Here is a 25,080-nt window from a genome sequence, read left to right as displayed (position 1 = left end):
TTACTGTGTGAATAACATAAAAATATAAAGTTGTTGCTACTTATCTAGAAAGAATCATGAAATACATGGTTGAAACCCAAAATAAGAAATGGAAAAGTAGTTTTTGGTTCAACATAAGGAACAACTTCTCAGCATAACACTGATGATTTAAAAGTATTCAAAATAGTGTTGCCTAACTACTGAAAAGACTACTTTCCCTGATCATCAATGTAGCCTAATCTCTTTAAAGTGATGGCAAATTCGCTCATATCAAGATTCATTTTATTGCTGTGAGCTCCTTAAGGGCAGGGACTATTTTTGCCTTGCAGTGCCTGGCACATAGTAGGCATTTAATAATTGCTTGATTCAAACTAGGAAAGAGTGGATATTAACAGCTCAGAATTCTTTTATGAATCAGGATCCCCAAAACACAAACTTGTTCCCTTCAGAAATTGACAAAGATACCTTCATACCAGAGGTTCAATAGCACTCTGTACTTTATTTCTTTGAAAACAAATTTTGAAAAGGTCACATTTTTCTTCGACAGTGTCTGTCTCCTTTTCCCCAGCCCCCAAATCTCATCATTACAAAGTACCTTAGAATTCTCTGTCCCTTGACATTTTGTGTACTTGTTTATGCAAACAGAAACTCAAGATGAAGATATTGGATTAAGCGCAAAAAAAGAGAGAAAGCAATGAACTGTCTTTTACACTACTAAAGCACATGGAAATACTTTTAAGACACTTTTTGCTTGAGCAAAGTACGTATCGCCCAGAGTTCATACAGTCCTTGCAGTTGGAAGGGACCTCAGAAATCATCATATTTAACTCCTATCAAAATCATAAATCAGCTCTGTAACATCACTAATAGCTCATAATCAGCCTCTCTTCTAAACTTTTGAGAGTGGAGAACTCACTACCACCTGAGTAAATCCATTCCACTGGGGGCATTGCTAATATTTAGGAAGCTTTTCCTTTGTCTCCCTGGGCTGCTTCCTTGTCTCTTGCTTAGGGTTTTAGTCATTCACTTCCTCTGCTGTGGTGTTTATCAGATAGCTTATGCTTGTTCTCTGGACTTGAATATACCAAGACTTGCATGCATTAAATTTGGAAATGTTGTTTGCTCCTTCTTTCTTTCCTGCCTCTGTGTCTCTTTCTCTATCTTCCCTTTATTCAGTCAATAAGCATTTATTAAGGCACTTTGCTAAGCATGGGGGATACAAAAGCAAAGAAAAAATGGGGTCACTGCCCTCAAGAAAATCACATTTTAATGGGAGAGACATATGTAAGTAACTAGATAGAGATGTAAGATATATTTGGTATAAATGGAAGGTAATCTCAGAGGAGAAAGCATTATGATTTTCACCTCAGAAAATCATGTTAATTAAGGATGCATTTCATATTTTAAATAGTTATAAATCCTTTTTGTAAGTGATGTTGGTGGACATTTAATTAACTGTTTTTAGTCAGGCATTGTGCTAAGCTACAAAAAAAAAGAAGGTAACAGTTAGCATGGTGAACTGAAGCTACAGGAAGGAGTAAGAGCAAATCTAGGGATGGAAATGAAGTAAGGTATGTATTATCCTAGACCTTGTGCCCAAATGAGTTCACAGATCATCCAGCAGTATGTAATTGGTTCAACAGGAATATTATCAGACCTGCTTGAGTAAATCATTTCCATGACAGATTTTGAGCAAACCTACTTCTGTCAGAGAGGCATGTGATGTTTCTAATATATTTCAAGTGTTTGTCAAGTAAAATATCCCCTGCTTTAAAAAAAACCCTGCTCATTCACTATTTCACTAAGCATTTTTAGATGCTTGCTATTCATGAAATTGTGGAGAGTACAAAAAGCAATAGAATCCATGGACTTTGGCCTCAAAGAGTTCATAGGTTCATTGGAAAAACAAAAATAGTCAAGAAACAAAAGGTAACTAATGTGAAGCTATCAGAGCACCAACTATACCTAAGTTCTGGGAAATGACAAGGAAGGGTCATTGCTAGTCAGAGATGTCATCCCCAAGGAGTGTTATGATTTTGGATAAAGATTAGTAAAATGGAGATGGGATGGAATTTCAGGTAATGAGAACAGCATGAACAAAAACCAGGAGGTTGTATTGTCATTTACCCAATTCTTAGTTCATCTTTGGCACCCCCTCCCTCCCTCCCTCCCTCTCTCTCTCTCTCTATCTCTGTCTCTCTGTCTCTCTGTCTCTCTCTGTCTCTCTCTGTCTCTCTCTCTCTCTCTCTCTCTCTCTCTCTCTCTCCTCTCTCTCTCTCTGTCTCTGTCTCTCTCTCTCTCTCTCTCTCTCTCTCCCTCTCCCTCTCCCTCTCCCTCTCCCTCTCTCTCCATCCTTCCCTCCTTCTTTCCTAGCTAGTCAGTCACCACATCCTGTACATTCCTTCTCAGGACTGCCTCTTACCCTTCTCCTAGTCCATCTACCATCTCCCTAGATGAGATTGAAATCTGGATTCTTGAAATGGACTTCTAGCAGATCTTACCAACAGGCTCTTCCACTTCTATTCTACCTGGCACTTTCAACTTAATCTTCTAAAATACCAATTTCATTATGTCCTTCCACCCCCACCCTCAACAAAAAGCTTTCAGTGGCTTTCAATCACTTAGGACAAAATCCAGATTCCTTAACCTGGTGCTAATGGCTCTCTATAGTCTGGAGCCATGTTCAGTGAATGTCTATTAAACACATGCTATGAACAAGGCACTATGATAGGCACTGTGGATACAAAGACAAAAATTGAAGAGTTCCTGCCCTCAAATAGCTTATGTTCTATTTATTAAATCATAATTATTACCATATCCCTGTATCTAGCACAGTCAGTCTCCTTACTGACCCTTAGATAAAATATTACCTTCTTTATTTCAAACAATTAATTATGATACTAAAATTCCCTTTCCCCTCCTCTTTGCCTATCTAAATCTTTCACCTATTAATCACTGACTGATTGTTCAGGATTCAGCTCATGTCTTTTTCCTCCATAGGTCCTTCCCTGAACCTTCACTTACTTCTCAAATTCCTTACTGTCTTTTGGGTAATCATATCGAAACTTAATCATTTCATGTATGTATATCTTGCCTCCCCACTCCCAGTTCTAATGTTAGGTCCTAGAAGGCTTGGAAAACGTCATACATTTCTTTTGCTTTTTGCTTGGGATTCAGCCTTTACTTAACAGATAGTAAATATAAGCAGTTAAGTGGCACAGTGGATAGAGTGCTGGACCTGAAGTCAGAAAGACTTCTCTTCCTGAGTTGAAATCTGGCCTCAGACACTTACTAGCTGTGTGACTGAGCAAATCACTTAACCCTGTTTGCCTCAGTTTCCTCATCTATAAAATGAGCTGGAGAAGGAAATGGCTAACCACTCTAGTATGTGCCAAGAAAACCCCAGAAGGGGATCATGAAAAGTCAGACATGACTGAAACGACTGAACAACCGCAAAATATAAGTAAGAAACTAGCTTGCCTGGAATGGGAAGGCTGTGACAAAAACTGAATTGCAAAGCTAATAATGGGGATAGAAAAAAATATATGGAAAAGGTGGAAGGAAGCAAAGGAGAACTCTGAATGCCAAGCTGAGAATTTTAACTTTGATCTAAAATCCCATGGGGAACCACTGTAGGTTCTTAACAATGAACTAATCTAATACTGATGGGATTTCAAAAAGCAGATACTTGGCCTTGAGTTGTATGAAATCCTTGTTCCTCAATTTACATCATCTTTTATGTCTCTGCTTCCATCAATCTGTGATCTCATACCAATGGTGTTCTCTCCAGGGGTACACACTGCAGCCTGTTTTTACTTTTTGCATGTGACTATTAACCAAATCCTCTCATAAGCCCCGTGGGTGAATACCAGAGAAACACAGAGACTATCTATTAGCGATCCCTTCATTCTGAAACACAGTCAGCCCTCCTTCTTTTCCTAACATACGTTGTATGATTTCACTGTGCAGCCTCTTTGTTGCTATTAACATTATATCTTGCAGTGTTTTCCCAACAGTCACATACCTCTCTGGTGCCCTTCGGGTAACCCACAACTTTAACTCATTGGAGTCTCTGGTTTTCTACAACTTGCAAATATGTGGCGTTGCAGGAAAAAAATGGAAGTTAAATGATGGGCCATTGCTTTAAGTCATTAAAAGCACTGAACAATTATTTTCCAAAGACAGTCCATCCTGTATTTCCATTTTTTCATTACTGGGTCCACTTTGTTGTTTATCTGCAGCTTTTGCCCAAGGTGTATGTGTGTGTGAATGTGTATGTGCACATGCACACACATGCACACACATGCACACACATACATACACATGTATATTATGTGTATATGTTGTACATGTATACACATATATGTCATATGAGCACATTAGTATATATAATATACATATATATTATGCATTTGTGCATGAATGTATGAACTTAATGTCTTTCCAACTATACATAATAGTCCAGATCTGTTACGGCATTTTTGTCCATTGAAGTTTTCCTTTGTGAATAGTTTGGCCAATTTTTTTATGGATTGTAGTTCTCATTTAGAAAGCTTTTCAGCATCCCAGGGCTTGATATAACTAACACAGAAGATTCTGGAGGGAACTTGTCATTTATAGGGAAGTCTTCTTTTCATTTCAACCCTGTATTGGGCTAACACATAATATCATATCATCAGCAATTTGATAACAAATTTGAAACATAAATGCCAAATTATTGTCCTGGGATCCTAGATTTGGAGCTGGAGGGAACTTCAGAGGTCATCTAGTTCAGCTTTTCATTTTATAGCTGAGGAAACTAGGGACCAGTAAAGTAAAGTGCCTCGATCAAGGTCAAACAGGTCGTAAGTGTCATAGTTGAGATATGAATCAATATCTTCTGATTCAGGGCCAATGCTATTTCCCTCTGTACTATTACTGCCTCTTGAAATAGAGGGTCTCCCTCTATCAGTTGTGTCTCAAGAAGTCCTGTCTGATTTTTATATGTATGGGGGCTGAGGGAAGAGCCTTCAAAGAGGTGTTTTCCTCTACTGAACCAAGTGCTTTTTTATAGGCAACAAACAGAAGTCTAGTGGATAATTCTGTCCTCTGACATTTTACAAATGAGGAAACTGAGGCAAATGGGGTTAAGTGAACTGGCCAGGATCACACAGCTAGGAAGTTTCTGAGGCTGGATTTGAACTCAGGTCTTCCCGATCCCAGGACTGGTGCTCTAATCTCTGGGTCACCTAGCTGCCCCCATCCTCTGTGCCTGTCAGTCAGTTCTCTTATGGTAATGACATCATCTGTTATTTAGAATATCATTTTTAAAAGCTTCTCAAACCATCATCAAGGATGTTCAATGTGGTTTTGGATCATTCTCATAAAGATTTCATAGACATGGGAAAGCATGCATATGAGTCAGTAGTTACAGCTAATTACCTTCATTTGGGGTAATGATACTGGGCCTCCTCTGGGTACACTCAGTGTGGTGCAGCTCTTTTTTCCCATCATTGCTTTCTTACGGGTCATATTTCCTTCCTTTGCTACCTTCACAAAGCCCTAATGTGAAACAAAGTGAGCCTGCCACCAAGTGTATGTTCATCCTTCACTGCCGAAGAAGACCATGCCATCAGAGAAATGATGACATGACTTGTAATTGACTTTGTTTTAAGTCAGGGAGGGCTGTGCCAGTCACCAGCCTCACTTCTCCTCCAGAGCCATCTGAATCCAGTGACCAGATATTCTTCAGGATGACTGGAGATGACCTAGGATGAGGCAACTGGGGTTAAGTGACTTGCCCAAGGTCACACAGCTAGTGAGTGTCAGGTGTCTGAGGTGAGATTTGAATTCAGGTCCTCCTGACTCCTGTACTGGTGCTCTATCCACTGCATCACCTAGTTGCCCTCAAGCCTGCCACCTCAAAGGCTATGTATGAGGAACCCAACATCTGTGAGTTCTTTGATGCTGGAAAGAGTTAGTATAGAGTATGTCTACCTATGGAGGACAGAGTATGGAGAAGGTCAATAACAGTGGGCAAGGCTTTGGCCATGGCAACGTATGAAACAAAATACGAAATATTGTCATTTAACCCAGTTTTCATAAAGGAGAGAATTTTATTTACAAATTTAGTTTCAAGCTTCTGAATACATTCAGTTAGAGGCTTACAGCAAAAGCAGCTTTGAGTGTACTTAGAGTAATGAGATTGTGGGTAGTGATACAGATCAGATGAGATAAGTTGGGCAAAATATTCTGCAAACTTTAAAGTGCCAAAGTGTAGACGTTAGCCATTATTATTATTAGAGGGTAATGCAAAGTCATTATCTTCATTATGCCCATATCTGTGTTCAGATATATATTGTACATTTAAATATGAGTATTTCTCTACACCTTAGTAAATATTCTGAGTCCAGTAAAATCTATAATTAAATAAGTTCATGTTATAATTTTTCTGGTATGATGCAAAACTGAAATATTTTATGAACCAAGTACCACTAATTAATTAAAATTGAATTAAATTTAAAAGCTTTAGATGCTCTTCCCCCCAATTTTGTATATTTTATCTACGTGATAGGTACTGCTTTTCCCTGTTATTGAAACAATACATTAGCAGTGATGCTTCCAGACGCAATGTGTTTCATGTGCTAATTGACTTAGTAATGACATGTCCATTCCTCTTTCCACAGCTATATGCCAACCCAGTTGCAAGCACGGTGAATGTATCGGTCCCAACAAATGCAAATGTCATCCTGGATACTCAGGGAAAACCTGCAATGAAGGTAGGAACAGAGTCTGATGCATATTAGTAAAAGCACCTGGCCCCTTACAAAATGAAAGGCAATTTCCTTTGCTGGATCAGAGGTAGCTCCTTTCCAGAGTTAGAACATTTGCTAAATACCATTTAGTGAGCCACATTTGATGCTCTGTTAAAATGCAGTTATGACAATAACAATAACAACACCACACATGTATATATACATGCGTGCAAATTACAAAGCGCTTCACATTTGTTACCTCATTTAATCCTTACTGTGAGATAGGGGCTGTTATTGTCTCCATTTTACAGATGAGACTGAGGAATGTGAGGTGACTTCCCCAAGGTCGCATAGCTAGTAAGTGCTTGAAACAGGATTCTAATTCCTGTCTTGATCCCAAGTCACTGCACCACAAGACAAGAAGATGGTAGTCAGAGGACCTGGTTTCAAATCGTTAGTACCTGTGTGACCATGGGCAAGCAAATCTCCCTGGATCTTAGTTTCCTCATCTGTAAAATGAGGAGTGGGACCAGATGACCTCTGAGATCCCTTTTAGATGTAGCTCCGTCATGATAGTCCTATGGTTTTTGACCAGATCTTAACATAGAAAAAGCAGTTTTATCCCTTTAGTTCTTTTCTAAAAATTTTTATTTTATTTTCTATAAGTTATTATTCTTTTCTAAAATTTTATTTTAAGGTTTGAAAAGCAATATGGTGGAGTGGAAAGAAAACCACTGGAGGTCCAAGGTGTAGTTCTCCACAGAGAACTCTCTACCTCTCAGGGTTTCAATTGTCATAGTTCTAAAATAGGGATGATGACCTCTTCTGCCTGCTGATTGCTTTAGGATCCTTCAAATTATAAGATGTATAATTCTGTAATTAAATCTCATTTGGACATGCTGATTGATGAAATCAGGATGTTTCCTCTAAGAATCAATCAATTCAAAACATTTGTATCAAAAACATAGTATCAAAAACATAGTATCTACTATGTGCCAGGCACCATACTAGGTGCTAGGGATACATATATGAAGAATGAAACAATTCCTATTCGGATAGAGAGAGAGAGAGAGAGAGAGAGAGAGAGAGAGAGAGAGAGAGAGAGAGAGAGATGGATAGATAGATGAGCAGATGGATGGGTAGGTAGATAGAAAAATACACATACCTCAAGGATAGATAGATACTTGTAAATAAATTTCATGTATTTATATATATATATACATCTATACATATGTGTGTGTATATATATACACACACACATATATGTGGAGAGAGAGACAGAAACAGAGAGAGATTAGATTCTAGTTAATCTCAGGGAGTTAAATATAAGGTGAATGAAGAGGGTAACTTTTTTATCAAAGTTTGACTGGAAAAAGGAGATATAAATGATAATCACTTAAAGGTATAATAGGGTCAAGTAAAGGTTTTCAAGGTTATGGGAGGTCACATCAGCAGATATAGAACCTCTGAATAAAAAGAAGTTGGAAATTAGGAAAAGAGAATGGATGAAGGGACAGATTATTGGAGGAGTGGGGAGGGGATAAGCTCAAAGGCTGAACTGGTAAGGTAAAAGGCTACCTCATTTCTCCTACTGAGAGGAAAGAAGGATGTGGTAGGCTGCTGATATCTTAAGAAGGGAGGAAAAGGTTTGGAATAGTCATGGTGGGCAGGATGATAGTCAGTCAGAAAACAATAAGCAGATTGGTGGGAAGCTGCATGGATCTAGTTGAGAATAAGAAATAGAACCACAGCAGGAAGATATCGAAAAAAATTACATTAAAAATAACCACAGAAATTGGGAGGACAAAGAAGGATAGAATTTGGACCTTAAAACTTAAAAAAAGTTAAAATTGTATTGTCTGCAGTTATTTTTTAAGTAATATTTTATTTTTTCCCAATTACCTGTAAAAACAATTTTTAACCTGTCAGATCTATGAAGAAAGGAAGAGCTTGTGACCAAAGAAGAGATAGAGAGGACCGTGGGAGATAAAAGTGGATAATTTTGATTGTATTAATTGAAATAATTTTTTGGCAAACAAAATCATTAAAGCCAAAATTAAAAGGAAAGCAGGAAACTGAGAAAAAATTACAGCAATCTCTCTGATAAAGACTTCATTTTTCAAAAATATACAGAACTGAGTGAAATTTACAAAAATAAGAGCCATTCCTCATTTGATAAATGGTCAAAAGATATGAATTGGCAGTTCTCAGAAGAAGAAATCAAAAGTTATCTATAGTCCTATGAAAAATACTCTAAATCACAATTGATTAGAGAAATGCAAATTAAAACAACTCTGAGGCACCACCTTACACCTATTAGATTAGCTAACATGACAGAAAAAGCTCAAATCACTATAAAATTTTGTATACACCTTTTGATCTAATTCTGTATCCATGAGAGATAAAAGAAAAAGGGAAAGGACCTACATGTACCAAAATATTCATAGCAGCTCTTTTTGTGGTGGCAAAGAACTGGAAATTGAAGAGATGTCCATCAACTGGGGAATGGCTGAATAAGCTGTGGCACGGGGATGTGTGTTATCAAAAATGATGAGGGAGATGGATGCAGAAAAACTTAGGAAGACCTATATGAATTGATGCAGAATGAAGTGAGCAGAACCAGGAGATCATTGTATACAGTAACATCAGTAGTGCAATGATGATCAACTGTGAAAGACTTAGCTACTCTGATCAATACAGTAATTCAAGACAATTCTGAAGGACTCAAGATAAAAAAAATACTATCCACCTCTGGAGACAAAACTGATGTCTGAGTCCAAATTGAAATATAATTTTTTTTTTTACTATCTTTGCCTTGCTTTTTAAAAAACATAGCTAATGCAGAAATTAGTTTTGTTTGATTTTACATTTATAATTGATATCACATTGTTTGCCTTCTCAGTGGGTAGGGAAAGGTCTGGAAAAGGGAGATAATTTGAAACTCAAAATTTTTAAAAATGAATGTTACAAGTCAATAATAATTTAATATATATATACATAAATAATTGAGAAATTATTAACAAAATAATGTCACAATACGCAGTGAATGGATAATGTAAATTTATATTGGACCCAGTCATCACAGTTTGTGACTTTATTGGCATTCAGCAACTTGTGAGAGGATGAATGGTAGGAATAGTACTGGACTGGATTTTGGAAAGGAATGGTTGGTAACAGAATGATAGACCACAGGATTTAAAGACTGAGGTCAGTGAAAGTTAAACTGACTAATAAAAGGGTCAGGATTTTGTGGTAAGATTCAAGCAAGGATGATTATGACCTGGGAAAGAAGGATGGAGTTCCTAGAGTTTGAGCTGAGGATAGAGAATGATCTGGCTAATTCCAAAAGCTGTAGATGAATTTCAGAACTGTCGTTTGTGGGTACAGAACATTGGTGAGTGAGTAATGTTCTCACTGTCATTTTATATGGCTGAAATAGAATGAAGAGTTGAAGGGGCTGATGAACTGGTGAGCAAAGATATTTGAGATGACATCAACATGCAAGTTTGAAGTCTCTAACTATAAGGGGTTAGGGTGGAGAAGAACACTTCAAACCAGGAATTGAAAAAGGAGAGAGAATCACTTGGGGACTGATAAATAATAGTTGCCAGTATCTGGAAGGTGTTAGACCTTCATGGAGTCAGCCACAAAGGAGGAGTGGTAAAATAGTTACATTAGTAGTCATGATGATTGATAGGTGGTAAAACAGTTATATTAGTACTAGTAATGATGATGATGATAAATGGAAAACCAGTTATGTTAGTAGATTATAATGATGATGATAAATGTTATTAATAGCAGTAATCATGATGATGATGATGATGATAGATGGTAAAAACAGTTATATTAATAGTAATGATAATGATGATGAAAATGATGATAAATTGTAAAACAGCTATATTAGTAGTAATGGTGCTGACGACTATGACAATGATAGAAAATATTTACATAACCCTTTAAGCTTTACAAAGCACCTTCTATAGAACATTTCATTTGCTCCTCATAACAACCCTGTGTAGTAATAACAACAATATCTAATGTTTACGTAGCACTTTGAAGTTTATATAAAGTGTTTGCTGGTAATTCCTATTTTACAGATGACTAACCTGAGTCTCGGGGAACTTACATGATATACGTGTGATCATATGCGCAGAAATTTATCAACAACTTCTATTGACTGTAGTTGCAAAAGGCAAAAGAAAATGTAATTTAAAATGTTGCATCTTTGTTGTTACATAAATTCTTATACTGGTTCTGCTTGCTTTACTCTGAATCATTTCGTATAAGCCTTCTTGAGTTTCTTTGAAACTGTGCCCTTCATCATTCCTTAAGCATGATAGTATGTTCATATACTATGATTTTTATCCATCCCTCTAATTAATTGCAAACCCTTTAGTTTCCAGTTTTTTGCTACCACAAAAAGAGTTGTTATGAACATTTTTCTCTGACAGAGAAGTGATAGACTAAGCAGAATAAGACATTTTTTTTTAACATGGCAAATATGAGAGTTTGCTCTGTTTGGCTCCAAATATAAGGGATTGGAGTGGAGAAGAAGACTTCAAGATGGGAACTGAGGAAGGAGGAAGAATCCCCAGGGAACTGTTAGTTAGTAGATCTGAATATGGTGTTAGAGCTTGATGGAGCCAATTACAAAGGAGCAACAATAAAGCTTGTTATATAACAAATGATATTTTATAATTTACAAATACTCCTTATTTTTGTTACAATGATTTCGATTTTCTTTTTCTTCAAGTAGAAGGGGGAAGTGGGAAGAAGAGAAAAGTATTTTTTTATTTTTTATTTGTTTTTATTTGGTTTTTTTCTCCAAATTTATTTGTTTTCAGTTTTCAACAATCACTTCCATAAGTTTTAAATTTTCTTGCATTCCCCAAGATGGCATGCAATCTTATATGGGCTCTACACATAAGTCCTTATTAAACACAGAAAAAGTACTTTTTTAATTGAAAAAAATTAACTAAAAGGAATATGTATCTTTGATAGCAAGCCATCTGTTTTGTTGAAGATTCTTTTGTACATTGTTACCAAGTCTAATGACCTTTTGCTTTAAAATTTGTTGTCTTAAAGTGTTTACCTTTGGGTAAGAAAGAAACTGGAAGTGAAAAAAATCAAATTATAATTAATTTGAAAAAGAAAAGACTGAAAATCTAACATATATTTGAAATTAAAGCAACTCTGTCTACCATTTTCAGATGACGTTCATAGCCATACTGTCTGCTTTATATCTACATTTTCCATGGTTATATTGCTTGCATGTATGTGAGGTAGGCATGTTTCCCCATATACTTGGAAATAGATTTCACCAGTTTTTCTTTAGCCTTTGATTACTTGACCCTATGTCTTTGGTATGATGGTGTGAATTAGTTAATTATCAATTAGTGAATGAATTATTGAGAGATTCATTAAGTTCAGCTGTCACAATTATTCATAGCAATTGATATCCAAAGTCTAGACCATCTTTGTGGAAAAGTAATATGCAAAGGATTAGGAAAATGGGGTGGGGTCAAAAGCCACATAGACTGTTTTGAAGAAATGGGTTCCCACAATATCTTTCACTCTATTTAGGTTTGATTTCCAAATTCAGTGTTGAGAGAGGAAAGATTGAGAGGAAGTTCAACTATTTTGCAAACTATAAAGCACTGTGTAAATGCTATCTCTTAATTGGTTTTCTTCTTTGAAATCTGATTTTTTCTGAGATTTGCCAGTTTCACATGGGCATTTTTATTTGAGCCAAGGATTTGATATATTACATATTAGAGGTGGGGTTTTTTTGTTTGTTTCTTTAAAACCACCATCTTGTTTTCTTTGCTCTTCCTTGCTGACCAATATTCACAAGTAGTAGCAGTTCGGGCTTTGGTTTCTGTGGAATCTCTTTTTGTATCAAAACCCTAATTTAATACTGGTGTTTTTTTCTTAGAGGGAGTACACAGTTCAAACTACTGTGGCTATGTACGTCAATACCTTACAAACGTGTCCCTAAATGCCAGGGCTGTGCTTCAGAGAAGTGTGTTTAATAATCCACTTCTGAGATTTCAGGAAGTGAGTTTCAATTTGCTTTGTGATGGCTACTAGGACTTTAAATAAAACACTTCCAAACTACTTAGGCTACCCATTGTGCCAGAACTCTGTCTCATGTCTCTTAGCATGAGGAAATCAGTTTACAATGAACTTCTTCATTATGTATACTCCTGGTTTTCGTCAGAGAACGTTAATATACTGAGTTCAAATATCAGACCCCCAAGCAGGTCCTTATATGGTACTTTTTGGAGAGGGAGAGTCAGATGTTATTTTCACTTGTGAACCAGCGTTTTTACATTTGCAAAAAAAGAAAAGCAATTATTATAAGCTATAAGCATAAAATGAAAAAAATTAAAACTAGTTTTGGAAACAAAAATTCCAACTGACTATAAAACTGACACATTTACATGCACATGTCTTAATAATCTCTCTTTGTTCTCCTTTGATAAATGTGATAGGAATGTGCACTAAAGTATGGAGAGAGCCATGGTGGATTTGAGATGGGAACAGGAAGAATTGAGTTGGGGGTGGGGAGGAGAATAGGTAAAATGGATTTAATAAATTATCTCAATGGATTCAAGGAATAAATTCTAATCCTATGGAAAATGCCTGTGGCAACTTTCTGATTGGTAGATTTTAGGCTTTTTTCTAGTATAATCATCAGATCTTATTCATTGTTATATTTCTAATAGCACCCAGTAGAAATCTTTACTCATTGTCGCCATCTTTCCTAACAGCGCTGACCATCTCCTTCTTCCTTCTCTTGGATTCCATGACATCTCTCTGTCCTGATTGTCTGCCTGCCATTCTGATCACCTCTCAGTCACCCCTGATTTTTCTGCTGTCCCTCCTCCCTCAGAGGAGGAGTCTTCTAAGGCTCTGTCCTCAACTACCTTCTTCTCTTGGCCACTTTTAATGACTCCAATTACTCTCTCTATGTGAGTGACTCCCAAATGTACATCTTGAGCTATGAGCTAGAATCTTATGTTTCTCACTCACGCTCTTCTAGACTTAGAGGCAGTGCTGTATATGGAAAGAGCACTGGTTTCAAAGACAAAGGAGATGGATTCATGCTTCTTTCATATAATATTTGTATAATTCTAAACCTCAGCTTCCTCATCTTCAAAATGAAAGGGATGCCTTGATGATGTCTAATGCCTCAGGTAACTCAAATACATGTGTGACCAATCAACAAACAGTTATTAAGAACCAAGAAGGTGCCAGACACTGTGATAGGCACTGGGGGACACAAAGAAAAAAATAGATCCTGCCCTCAAGCAAATTACATCTTATCAAGAAAGACAACTTGTATGTTCCACCAAGGGAAAAGAATAAGCATTATTAAGTGCCTATTATGTACCAGGCGCTGGTCCCTGCCCACGCACCACTTAATGGTTATTTTTGAGTCCTCCTGGCTCAGAGTGAATGTAAGTAACTATTTCTCTTTTGGCCAGCAGCCCTGAGGATCTTCAACTCCCAACTGATTTTTTTGTTGTTGTTGTTGTTAAAGTGGCCATCCCTTGACTCACTTCTTAAAGAAACCTATTCACTGAATGGGTGTTGCCTCACTCAAGGTGAGAACCTGAAAAGACCTTAGCTTAAAAGGGCCAAGGTCTCCCACTGTATCCTGGTCCATCTTCAGTTGTCCTGATTGATATCTGTCCACTGGACCCAGGAAGAGAAAGTGAGATTGGTGACTTTGCACAGCCCTTACTCAAATCAAAGTCCATTGTAAATCATGTCATCATCTCCCTGTTGTCATGGTCTTCTTGGGGAATGAAGGACAAACCATACAACCACAAGTACTTTATAAATATAATTTCATTTGATCTTCACAACAATCCTCTCTGGGTATAAATATGATAAATGATATTATCATCCCTATTTATAGTTGAGGAAACTGTGGCAGACAAAGGTTAAGTGACTTACCCAGGATAATACAACTAGGAAATGTCAGATTTGAACTCAGGTCATCTTGACTCCAAGACCAGTGATCTATCCACCTCTAATAGCAACCTCTAACACCAATACCTTAAGCTCAACAATGAATTCATTTTCTTCCAAAACCCCGTCTCTCACCCTGCTTGTCTCATGAGATAGTGTATATAAAGTGCTTTATCCACCTTGAAGTGGTAATAAAAATGAAAGTTGTTATAATCACCATTATTTTTGTCATCGTTATCATTATGACTTCCCAGAGCAAAACCTCCCTGACTAACATTCCCTCTACTTGTACATAAGCTTATTAAGGGCAGGAACTATCTTACTTTGTATTTGTGACATCAGCACTTAATACAGAGCTTGGAACACATGAAGAGTTTGAGAAAATGGTTTTTCCTTCATCATTACATTCTTTCAGTTGCCCAGGATTAGAACCTTTGCATTCTTCTTCACCCTCCAATAAATGATAATATTAAAGGTAGACATGTCTGGTCTACCTTTCCTCTGTCTCTTACAGTTACCTCTCCTTTTCCTATCTGTTGATATCATCCTGCTTCGTACTCTCTTTACCTCTTGCCTAAGCCATTAGAAGATTCTCCTAACTAATCTTGACTCCAAACTCTTCACTTTTCCATTTTTCCTCCAAATCCCTGATGGAGTAATCTTTATAAAACACAGGTGTGTGATGCAGAGCAAAGTGAGAACCCTAAGAATGAGGTGTACAGTAACAACCATGTTGTAAAGATAGACAGCCTAAAACACAATTCTGATGGTGTTATTCTCGTTTAGAGACTCTTTCAGAGTCTCTCTATTGCTTACTAAAATACAAACACCTTAGTCTGATGTTCTAGACCAGCCTGTACAAATACAGGCCACTTTGATGGCCCACAGGCCATATGTTATAGAGGCTTGTTCTAGACTCTCCTTCACAGAGTGACTCTGACCTCCCTTCACAGGCTGATGTCATGTTCAAACGGGACCGCTCCTCCTCCCCCCATATTTTTTTGCTCACTTCCAACTCCGTTCTTTTATGCATTCCAAACCCAATACATTAATCGAACTCCCCATGTTTTCAGCCACTAAAATCTTCTTTATTAAAGAGTCATCTCAGGTGCCACCTTCATAAAGTCTTCCTTGTTCCCCAGAGCTGGAAGTGATCCATCTTGCCTTATGGATCAAATGAGATAACATTTGTGAAGTGCTTTGCAAACCTTAAAGTGAAATAAATACTAACTATTATTGGCTAGTGATATTGTTATGTTTTTCTGCTCTCCCTTCTGCATTTGGCATTATTCTAACTTGAATTATAGCCATCTTCTCTCTTTACTTGACTAGAAGGGCATATGCTATGTTATATTTAATCTCTGCATCTCTAGTGCTAAATGTTTGTTATAGTCATCATTAGATGCTTATTAGCTGCTTATTAATGAATTTGTCTGTACTGCTGGAGACCCTTGGTGGTTCTGTATGCCTTGAGAAGAGTGAGGAGTTTCATGAGATGTCAGGTATACCATTTTAGGACTATTATGCAGTTCCTTGGACCTAAGATCCATGCTAGGCTGGAGAGAGCTGCTATGATATCTGGGCATAGGAGAGAGATAACTCTTTATATTTCAGAGGAATCTCATCACAGGAGAAGGAAAGAATGAGGATTAGGAGAGGAAGGAAGAGGGGGAAGAGGAAGAAAGAAGGAGAAAGAAAAAGGGTAAAAAGAGGAAATGGGGAGAAATGAAGATAAGGAGGGGAGAGGAGATAAACAGAATGGAAGAAGAGAGAGAAATAAGGAAGAGAGAGAAGATAAGGAAGGGGAGAGGGAGAAAGGAAAAAGAAAAAATGAGGGAGAGAGAGAGAAAGAAGAAGTGAGGAGGGGAAAGGAAAAAGTGGAGAAAAGAAAGACACTGAGAGGTAAAGAAGGAGAGAAAGAAGAGAGGGAAAAAGGAGAATGAAAAGAAAAGGGGAAAAGGAGAAAGAAGGAGAGGAGGAAGAAGGAAGAAAAGAGAATGGCAAAGGAAGAGGAGGTATACAGAAAGGGAGAGAGGGAGAGAGAGAGAGAGAGAGAGAGAGAGAGAGAGAGAGAGAGAGAGAGAGAGAGAGAGAGAAGAGAGAGGGAGGAGAGGAGAATAATACTTTTAGTATTGCTGGGAAAGAAGAGGAATTATATCATTTTGCTCACTGTTCTGCTCAGTGAGCATATGCCCCAGAATAAATATGTGACATCAACATTAACCTATCCCCTCTACCTTTGATGTCAAGTACCCTCCTCCCTCTGTGGAACCTGCTGAATTTACAAAAAGCGATCCTACTGCCTCCCTTCAAAAAAGTTATTGATGGGAAATAGGTGAAAGGATATCACCAAAAATTGATTAAAAGTAAAAGGGAACCTAGGTAAATAAAGGAACATTTATGGAGTTGAACAAGGAACACGGTGCCTTGGTGAGCAAGTGAGCAGCAGAATTGGGGGGAAGTTGATGATCAGGCCAGCCCCACTTTGCCCCAGCCTGATGACTCAGCCCTTAAAGGTAATCTTGGATCATAAGACCATACATTTAGAGTTGCAAGAAACCCCATCCCCAAAGTTACGGGTCTGGCATGTTAACTTCCCTCACCTAAGTAGCTCCTTTATGTTGGAAACTATTCACTTTAGCAACCTACTGTGGACAGAAGGTAATGGTGACAATAGTATGAGGATTTTCAGATTTTCCCCTGACTCAGACTTTAGAACCTGATCCTTGTATAGGGGCCACTTCCACTGTAAATTATAGGACTATGTTAAAGCATATTCCTCCAAAAAAGTATTGTTTTTTTAACCCCCTATACACATACATATTTCATATATATATACATACACACACACACACACATATATATACACATACCTACATATACATATACACACACATATACAGAAATATATAAGTGTATATATACCTACACATATACATATATATGCACATACCCCTATATGTTTGTGTGTGTATATGTGTATGCATGCATGCATACATGGATTATGTATACATATTCATATATTTCCATATGTGTATATGAACATATTCATATATATTCATATAAGTTTGAAAAATTATCTATTGGTGTAGATAAACTTTTCCTGTAAGAGGGAAAAAATCACAGAGGGCTGGGAAAGCTTGAAGAGAACTGAGGCTTAAGAAAAAGGTTTGGAAAGCAGGTTTTGATTAAAAACTGGAGGCGGGAGTATCAGGGAATGACTCTGGGAAGAGCCAGATTTTCTAAGGGCCCCCCTCCTTCCTTTCTTCTTCTCTGCTACCCCATGCCTTGAGAAAGGCACCTGTGAGTTTCAAAGTACTTACAGGGCAGCCATCTCCAGCAGAAAGTCAGGCAATGCTTCCAATTGACTTAATTTAATGACTTTCTGTGGTGCTTGGTGTGATTCTGTTGTTGGAGGTTTGTCCTCTCCTCTGAGATAAGATTTTAAAAAAACACAGTCTTGGAGCAATCACTAAGATACCACAGAAAGATCTTGGTTCTCACAGGAGTTGATATTCTAACAGTCCCATTCTCTGGAAGCATTCACTGCTCAATGCGTTATATCCCCCTGAATTCTTCCACTAATGCCAATAGAGTATTGACTAGAAATAGGTAAATGAATATCACCAAAAATAGTTTGTCTACAGCTCTCCCCACCTCTCAAAAGAAGCAATACCTCTTATTCTCTATATTTAAAATATGAAATTCCATATTCTGAATGTCTGTCTTTTGAGGAATTAGAAAATGGTGCCAATGATTTCACAGACAGATGTGTTGGGATCATCAAGGAAGAAAGGAGGAATGTCTAAATTGGTGTTACTGGTGTAGTTTCAACATGGTTTTGTGTTTCGTCTTGCCAGATTCTTGCATGCTGAGGGAAAGATCAGCCTGTGGTATCTGAGGACCAGACAGTGACCTTCGGCTGACAGATGGGTTTCCATCTGAAAGATGATCATTTTTCTCTAGGATAACCATCTTTGCACTTTAACCCCTGTTTTAGTTTGTCAACAGTGACAGCACTTGCCTCTGACCTAGCTAATATAAGAAGTGTGTTTGTGTTTTCTTATCCAGGAACAGATTCATTTTGTATGAGGCATTTAATTTGGTGTGAAAACAAGCTGTAAGAATCTGAGAATTTGGGTTTCGTTGTCTTATGAATTTTTTACTTTGATTCTCATCCAGCTTGCAATGCTTTTGGGAAGCTAAGAAGGGTAGCATTCACCTTTTCAATGTAAATTTTCTCTCATATATGCATGAATACAAAGTAACATTAACCTAAGATCATCCCTTAATCTTGAATGAAAATATTAGGGATACCTATTGATATCCAGAATGGGGCTTTAAAAATAAAAAGGAAGTCATGCATATGTTTATAACCCTAAAATGTCAGTGATGTGAATTTTTGTTGCATGGTTCTTTAATATTTTTTAATGGTTAGCCTAAAACGTCAAGTGTTCTGGATGCAATTCAACCAATGTTTATTATGCACAAAATATGTACGGCATTGCCTTGGGCACTTAAGATATAATACTGAGAAAATAATCCCCAAATCTGTTTAGGGGATATGACCCATACACAGACAAACCTAATATAAGGCACAGCTGATAGCTGTCAAAGGAGAGAGCCTAACAGAGTATTTTAGGAATTTTAGTGAGTATTATCTGGGAAGGCTTCATGGAAGAGGTGACACCTGGAAGGAGAAAAAGGATCTTATCAAGTGGAGTTGGAGAGAGTTTGCATTGTCCATGTGTAAATACTTGAAAGTGGAGAACATCTAAAAGTACAGTTTTGTTGAAATATAGAGTATATAATTGGGGTAAATTGTGGTCCTCAATCATTTCTAACTGCCTTTGATCAAGATGATTCTTCCATGTTGATGATCAGAAAGTGTAGGTTTTTGTCCTGTACTTTTATGATTACTGTCTTGACTGAACCATTTAGAATAGCAATTCTCAAACTTTTTGGTCTCAGAACCCCTTTATCCTCTTAGAAATTATTGAATATCCCAAAAAGTTTTTGTTTATATCTACTGTATCTAGCTATCTAGCTTAATATCTAATGATATTTACCATGTAAAAATTGAAATGTCTTAGTATTGTTGTGAAAATAGTTTTGACCTCACAAATAGCCTCAAAGGGTATTGAAGGCCCACAGGAATCCTTTTGAGAACACTGATTTAGGAGATGTATTCTTGACATGGTTGTTTATGAGAATATTATATAATATATGTTCAAATGAGATAATGGCTGTGAATGTGCTTTGCATATTTAAATATGATACAAGTGGAAGGTTTTATGATGATTTTCACATTTGAGTATAAAATAATAATGATGGAATTTAGAAGGGAATTAACGAGTATCCTCTGTCCAATGTAAGTTATTTTTCAATTCCTCTGCCAAGGACACCTGCTGCTTTTTTTTACGTGTGATTTAATTTGTACTTACGTGGAGGTATTTTAGAGATAAGAAACTGGATCATTTCAAAGAGTTGGTCTTTTGACTTTTATCACCTTCTTCCTGGTGTGAAGATGACCGCCTCTATCCAACCCCTCTTGACCAGCACAGTGAACAACCTTACGTCCACCCCCTGGATCTTCACGCAACGAATTTACCTGCAAGGGGTGAGAAAGTGCTTGATTTCAGGTGGTCTGCACCTCCCACCTGCACGGCTTCCATTATATAATATAACTTCTTGCAAATGTACTTGAAGAATGATGTGCTGCTGGCTGCTGCCATCTTGGAGCCAGGTCTGAAGTCCCTGAGCATGTGCAGTCAGCCAATGTATAGCTGTTTCCTTCTGGAGGTTCCATTTTCAGCTCCTTTCCATGCTTCAACATAATCACTCTTGCTGTACTTTTCTTCCAGGACATGGCAATGCTTTCTAAAATATTCTCTTGGGCCTAGGACATCATCATTGGTATAAAGCACCATGACCATGACATCATAGCAGTGGAAAGAAATTATGTGGATAGGGTTTTGTCATCAAAGGGCCAGCTTTTCCCAGATAAATTGTAGAAGTGATTTTTTTCTTTAGAATATAGACTATTAAGCCATCTAAAATCAGATGATAAGCCAATCTGCCCAGTCTAATGTGTATTTTGCAATATACAATTTGTCTTCTGAGAGACTGTGTCCTTCACTGAGACTAAGTTCAGGAATTCCCAGAGAGTTTGGGTGAATGCTACCAAAATGCAATTGGGATATTTTCTGCATTTAGACTTTGCACAAGGAGTTAGTTAATGAGCATTTATTAAGTGCTTACTGTGTGCCAAGCACTGTGCTAAGTGATTAGTCTACAAATTTAAGCAAAAAAAAGTCAATATTTACCCTCAAGGAGATTATGTTCCAGTGTGAGAAATAGAAGAAACTGAAAAGGATAAAGTAACATGGTGGCTACGTCAAGAACCTTAGGGCAATGGAGACCCAGAGTTATCAATGGTGGGCGCAGAATTTTTTTAAAAATAAAATTTTGATGATGCAATTTTATATTCTTAGATGACTAAAATTTGACTTCTTACCAATATGCTTAAATCAGAACCTGTTTAAAAGTAAACTGCTAGCACTTCCAATCTATTCCTAGATTAAGTTCAAATCTACAAAAAAAATTTAATGTTATGTAAAATATTCTACTTAACATACAGAATATAATCTAATAGGACTCAAATTTATAGACAGATTGTGAACCACAACAGTGGAGGGAATTTCCTCTCTAAAATCAGTGAGAGACTTGCTTGGGCCACTGAGAGGTTAATTCACTTCCTAGGGGTGAAGATATGTCTAATATATGTCAAAGGCTGAACTTGAACTCAAGTCCTTGTCCTAGTGACATGTAATCCAATATGGATGAAAAGTATTCTAAAGATTGAGAGGCTTCTATATGAGTTTTATCCAGAGATCTTAGACCTTGTTTGGCATTCACATTTTCTCCTCTTTTTCTGAAATGGAATTATACAGCACGGCAGCCTGGCTTACCTCCTGACCTGCTTTCCCTTTCAAGCACCTGAACCACTCAACTTGCTTTGACATGTAGCATTTGTAATGTGTTCATTGTGGTTATATGTGCCATTTCTATATTGTGTACAAAATTACAGCATTATGATTGAAGTGGTTTAACTACATAGTTCTCTAGTTCTGAAATTAAGCAGGTGACTCCATAACATAATGGAATTCATTAAACACCCTTTTACTAAACCCCATCCTTCGTTATAATTCATATCCCATTTTAAATTTCTAAAGCAGCAAGAATAAAGTTAAAATATTTTTAAAAGATATAACATTTCATTTCAATTTACTTAGGTTCCCTTTGACCTTTTGGAGATTTTTGATGTTCATTTCCAGTCCCCATACAATGACTTCCACTCTCCCTCCTTTTCTTCCTTCCTTCCCTCTCTCTTTCCTTCCTTCCTTCCTCTGTCCCTTCCTCCATTTCTTCCTTCCCTACCTTCTTTCATTTTTCTTTATTCTTTTTTCACTTTATCCTTCTTTCTCTCTTCATTACCTCTCTATCTTCCTCCCTCCCACCCTCCCTTCTTTCCTCTCACTTTTCCTCCCTCCCACTTTCCCTCCCTCTAGCTTTCCTTTCTTCCTTCCTTCCATTCTTTCCTTCCTTCCCAAAGTGGGATTATTCATTATAAATTCAGGCATATTATAGCATTTGAAGTTGAACTTTGACTTAATTGTTATAGGACTTTTCATCAGTATATTATTATGTCAACATATATACATATTATTCATCAGCGCGTGTTGAATATGGCATATAATTCTGGCAGTTCCCATTGACTTGAGTTGATAAAACAAAAAAAAATCCATCTTAAAAATATAGAATAGAAACAATTTCTCAAGAAAGTGACAGAAGAAGTAATTAAAACTCTTGGCAGTTGGGGAGGGGCGGAGTCTATAACATGAGACCCATCTTGTCTTTTGAAGCTACTGTTAAGAGTGAATGCCAGCTGTTCAGTGGATGTTGACAGTCACTGGTTATTGTTGACTCTCAACTTCAGACATTCCACGGTAACCTCTGTGAATGACAACTTGAGGTTTTTTTTAGGAGATACATGTATGTGTCAGAAGAAGAAACAATTTCAGTTACTGGTAAGTATGAAGACATTGCCAGTTGTCAGGAGGAATCATTCCATACTGTCAACAAATTGTTAGTTACAGTTTTCCCAAATTGCTTTAAACTTTTTTAGAATGTTTTGTGTGTCATTTGGAGAATAGTCTTTTCAAACCTAAATGTACAGGTATATGTGTATATCCTTAAAGGACACATACACACATACCTATCTATCCATGTATACATTTTATACAAACATACACACACATATTCCTGATCTGTGAACACCTCATGAAGAAACTCCCTTTATCAGTACAGAACAATAGCTGTTCTGAGACTTATGGTCTTAGGGATTTGTCTGGGGGATGCTGAAAGTTTAAGCAACTTACCCAGGATCCCACAGCCATTACATGTCAGAAGCTGGACCTAAACCTAGACCTTGCTGATTGTAAGACTCGATCCACTCTGCCATGCTCTCTTTATATCTGATACACCTATTTTTTTCAGGAGCTATAAATTGTAGAAAAAAACAAGTCGTTGGAATGAGGTACACTTAATGTTCACCTATGTACGTACATTAGATATCTTAAAATAGATTTATAATCCGTTTGGTGAAATGTTTTCTTCTATACGTTTTGAATCCCTTTTTGTTCATCACGACACCTTCTAGAATAGTGAAGTCTTAATCTTTTTAAAAAACAATTCTACCCCCTTGTTTCGGAAATTTTTTGTTTCCTTCTTTCCAAAAGGCTTGTTTTGTTTTGCTTTTTAAAGAGCGGCTGTGGGATAGAGTGGCTCTCCTAGGCTCGTCCCAGTCCTAATTACAAGAGAATGTATACCCACTATAGGTGGTCATCTATGAATCAAGAGTGTATCTCAATTAGAGATCAGAGCTTGTGGGCTTTAGGGATATTTGAAGTACTTGCCTTATGTATATATTATATGGGTAGCAAGGTAGCACAGTGGATAGAGTGTCTGGTCTGGAGTCAGAAAGACTCATCTTCCTGAGTTTAAATCTGGCCTCCGACACATATTAGCTGTGTGAACCTGAGCAAGTCACTAAACCCTATTTATCTCAGTTTCCTTGTCGGAAAAATGAGCTGGGAAAGGGAATGGCAGACCACCTTCAGTAACTTTGCAGAGAACAATTCAAGTGGGATCACAAAGAGTTGGAGACACCGGAAAAAATGACGGAACAACAGTGTATTATATATGTATACATGTGCATGCTCACACATAAATTATCCCAAAGGCAAGGGTGTGTATATAATTATTGCTATCTGTAACTACCAGGTTTGTGACAATGAGAATGTGACTGTATCGGAAAGACAGTTTAGTAAAATGGTCACTTATAACACAGAAAAGTAGCTAAGTGTATTGAATCATTTTAGGGAGTTTGGTCCAGACTCATAGTTTCATCAGAAAGTCCTTGCTTAGAAAATGCAGATCAGAACCTTCTCTATAACTCGTAGCCTTGCTGAATCCCGGGGGCCGTGAAGAGATTGAAGGCAGCTAGCGTATATCAATCAGATGCAGGACTCAAAGCTGGCTAGTCTGGTCATCATCAAAGTTAAGTCCTTTGAAACTCACACCCCTCCTATTGGTAAAGTTGGCCACGAATTTTGCCCATGTTATATATATATATATATAAAATCACTCCTTGGCTTGGTTTTAATGGTTTTTCTTTATTATTTTGGAGGTTTTTATTGGAAGACTATGGTAACTATGAACAGAGGACATCCATATAAAAAGCAAAGCAAAGCCAAGCCCCAGAATATGGAGTTGTATTTAATACCCAATTTTTATGCTGCAGATAATATGATACTAGGTTATCCTCCAGTAGAAAGTGTTCGGATTTAAATGCTATATCTATAGTGCTAAATATATAGTAATCTATTTTAAACTAGATATGAATTTGAGGGATTTATTAGTTATAACATTTCACCACTTTAAAATAGTCCTAAGAAGTGGTTCGTTGAGTCTCATTTCTAATAAAGATTAAAATGCAATTTAGAAGTGAATAGGAAAGGAAAGAGAAGTCTCTTGCTGCTCTTTATTCATTTTCATTGAGATTATTCAATCCATCAGAGAGAGGGAAAAAAAAGATTTTTGTAGATGATGGCCAGCTTCTACAATAAACATTTTCCCCTGAAATCTTTGGAGATATGATTTTGTTCTAAGACCCCTTGAGTTTATCCAAGGTAGGAAAGGAGAGTAGAGTAGTGGTATGGGAGCTCAGCTCAGTGTTGAGATTTTTTTTTTTCCATTTAACCTTTCTACTTTGATCGAGTTTCACCCAGAAAAAAATCATTAAAGAAGAATTAGAGCTTAATTT

At 37.1% G+C, this 25,080-nt stretch overlaps 1 protein-coding gene across 4 annotated transcripts in view; it reads left to right on the top strand.

Annotated features, from left to right (window-relative positions):
- The window catches only part of NPNT (nephronectin), a 110,995-nt gene that overhangs the window by 45,039 nt on the left and 40,876 nt on the right, over nt 1–25,080 (top strand). For 2 of the 4 annotated variants that reach the window (XM_072622418.1, XM_072622419.1), the window contains 2 exons: nt 6,645–6,737; nt 20,221–20,313. In XM_072622418.1, the coding sequence (XP_072478519.1) occupies nt 6,645–6,737; nt 20,221–20,313 (186 nt within the window). The remainder of the gene's footprint in view (nt 1–6,644; nt 6,738–20,220; nt 20,314–25,080) is intronic. The other 2 variants (XM_072622420.1, XM_072622421.1) reach the window with 1 other exon arrangement.

The sequence above is a fragment of the Notamacropus eugenii genome, chromosome 7, assembly GCF_028372415.1.
Source record: "Notamacropus eugenii isolate mMacEug1 chromosome 7, mMacEug1.pri_v2, whole genome shotgun sequence".
Taxonomy (NCBI): domain Eukaryota; kingdom Metazoa; phylum Chordata; class Mammalia; order Diprotodontia; family Macropodidae; genus Notamacropus; species Notamacropus eugenii.
Note: the sequence above shows the minus strand (reverse complement) of the source record. Positions and strands in the feature narration are given on the sequence as shown.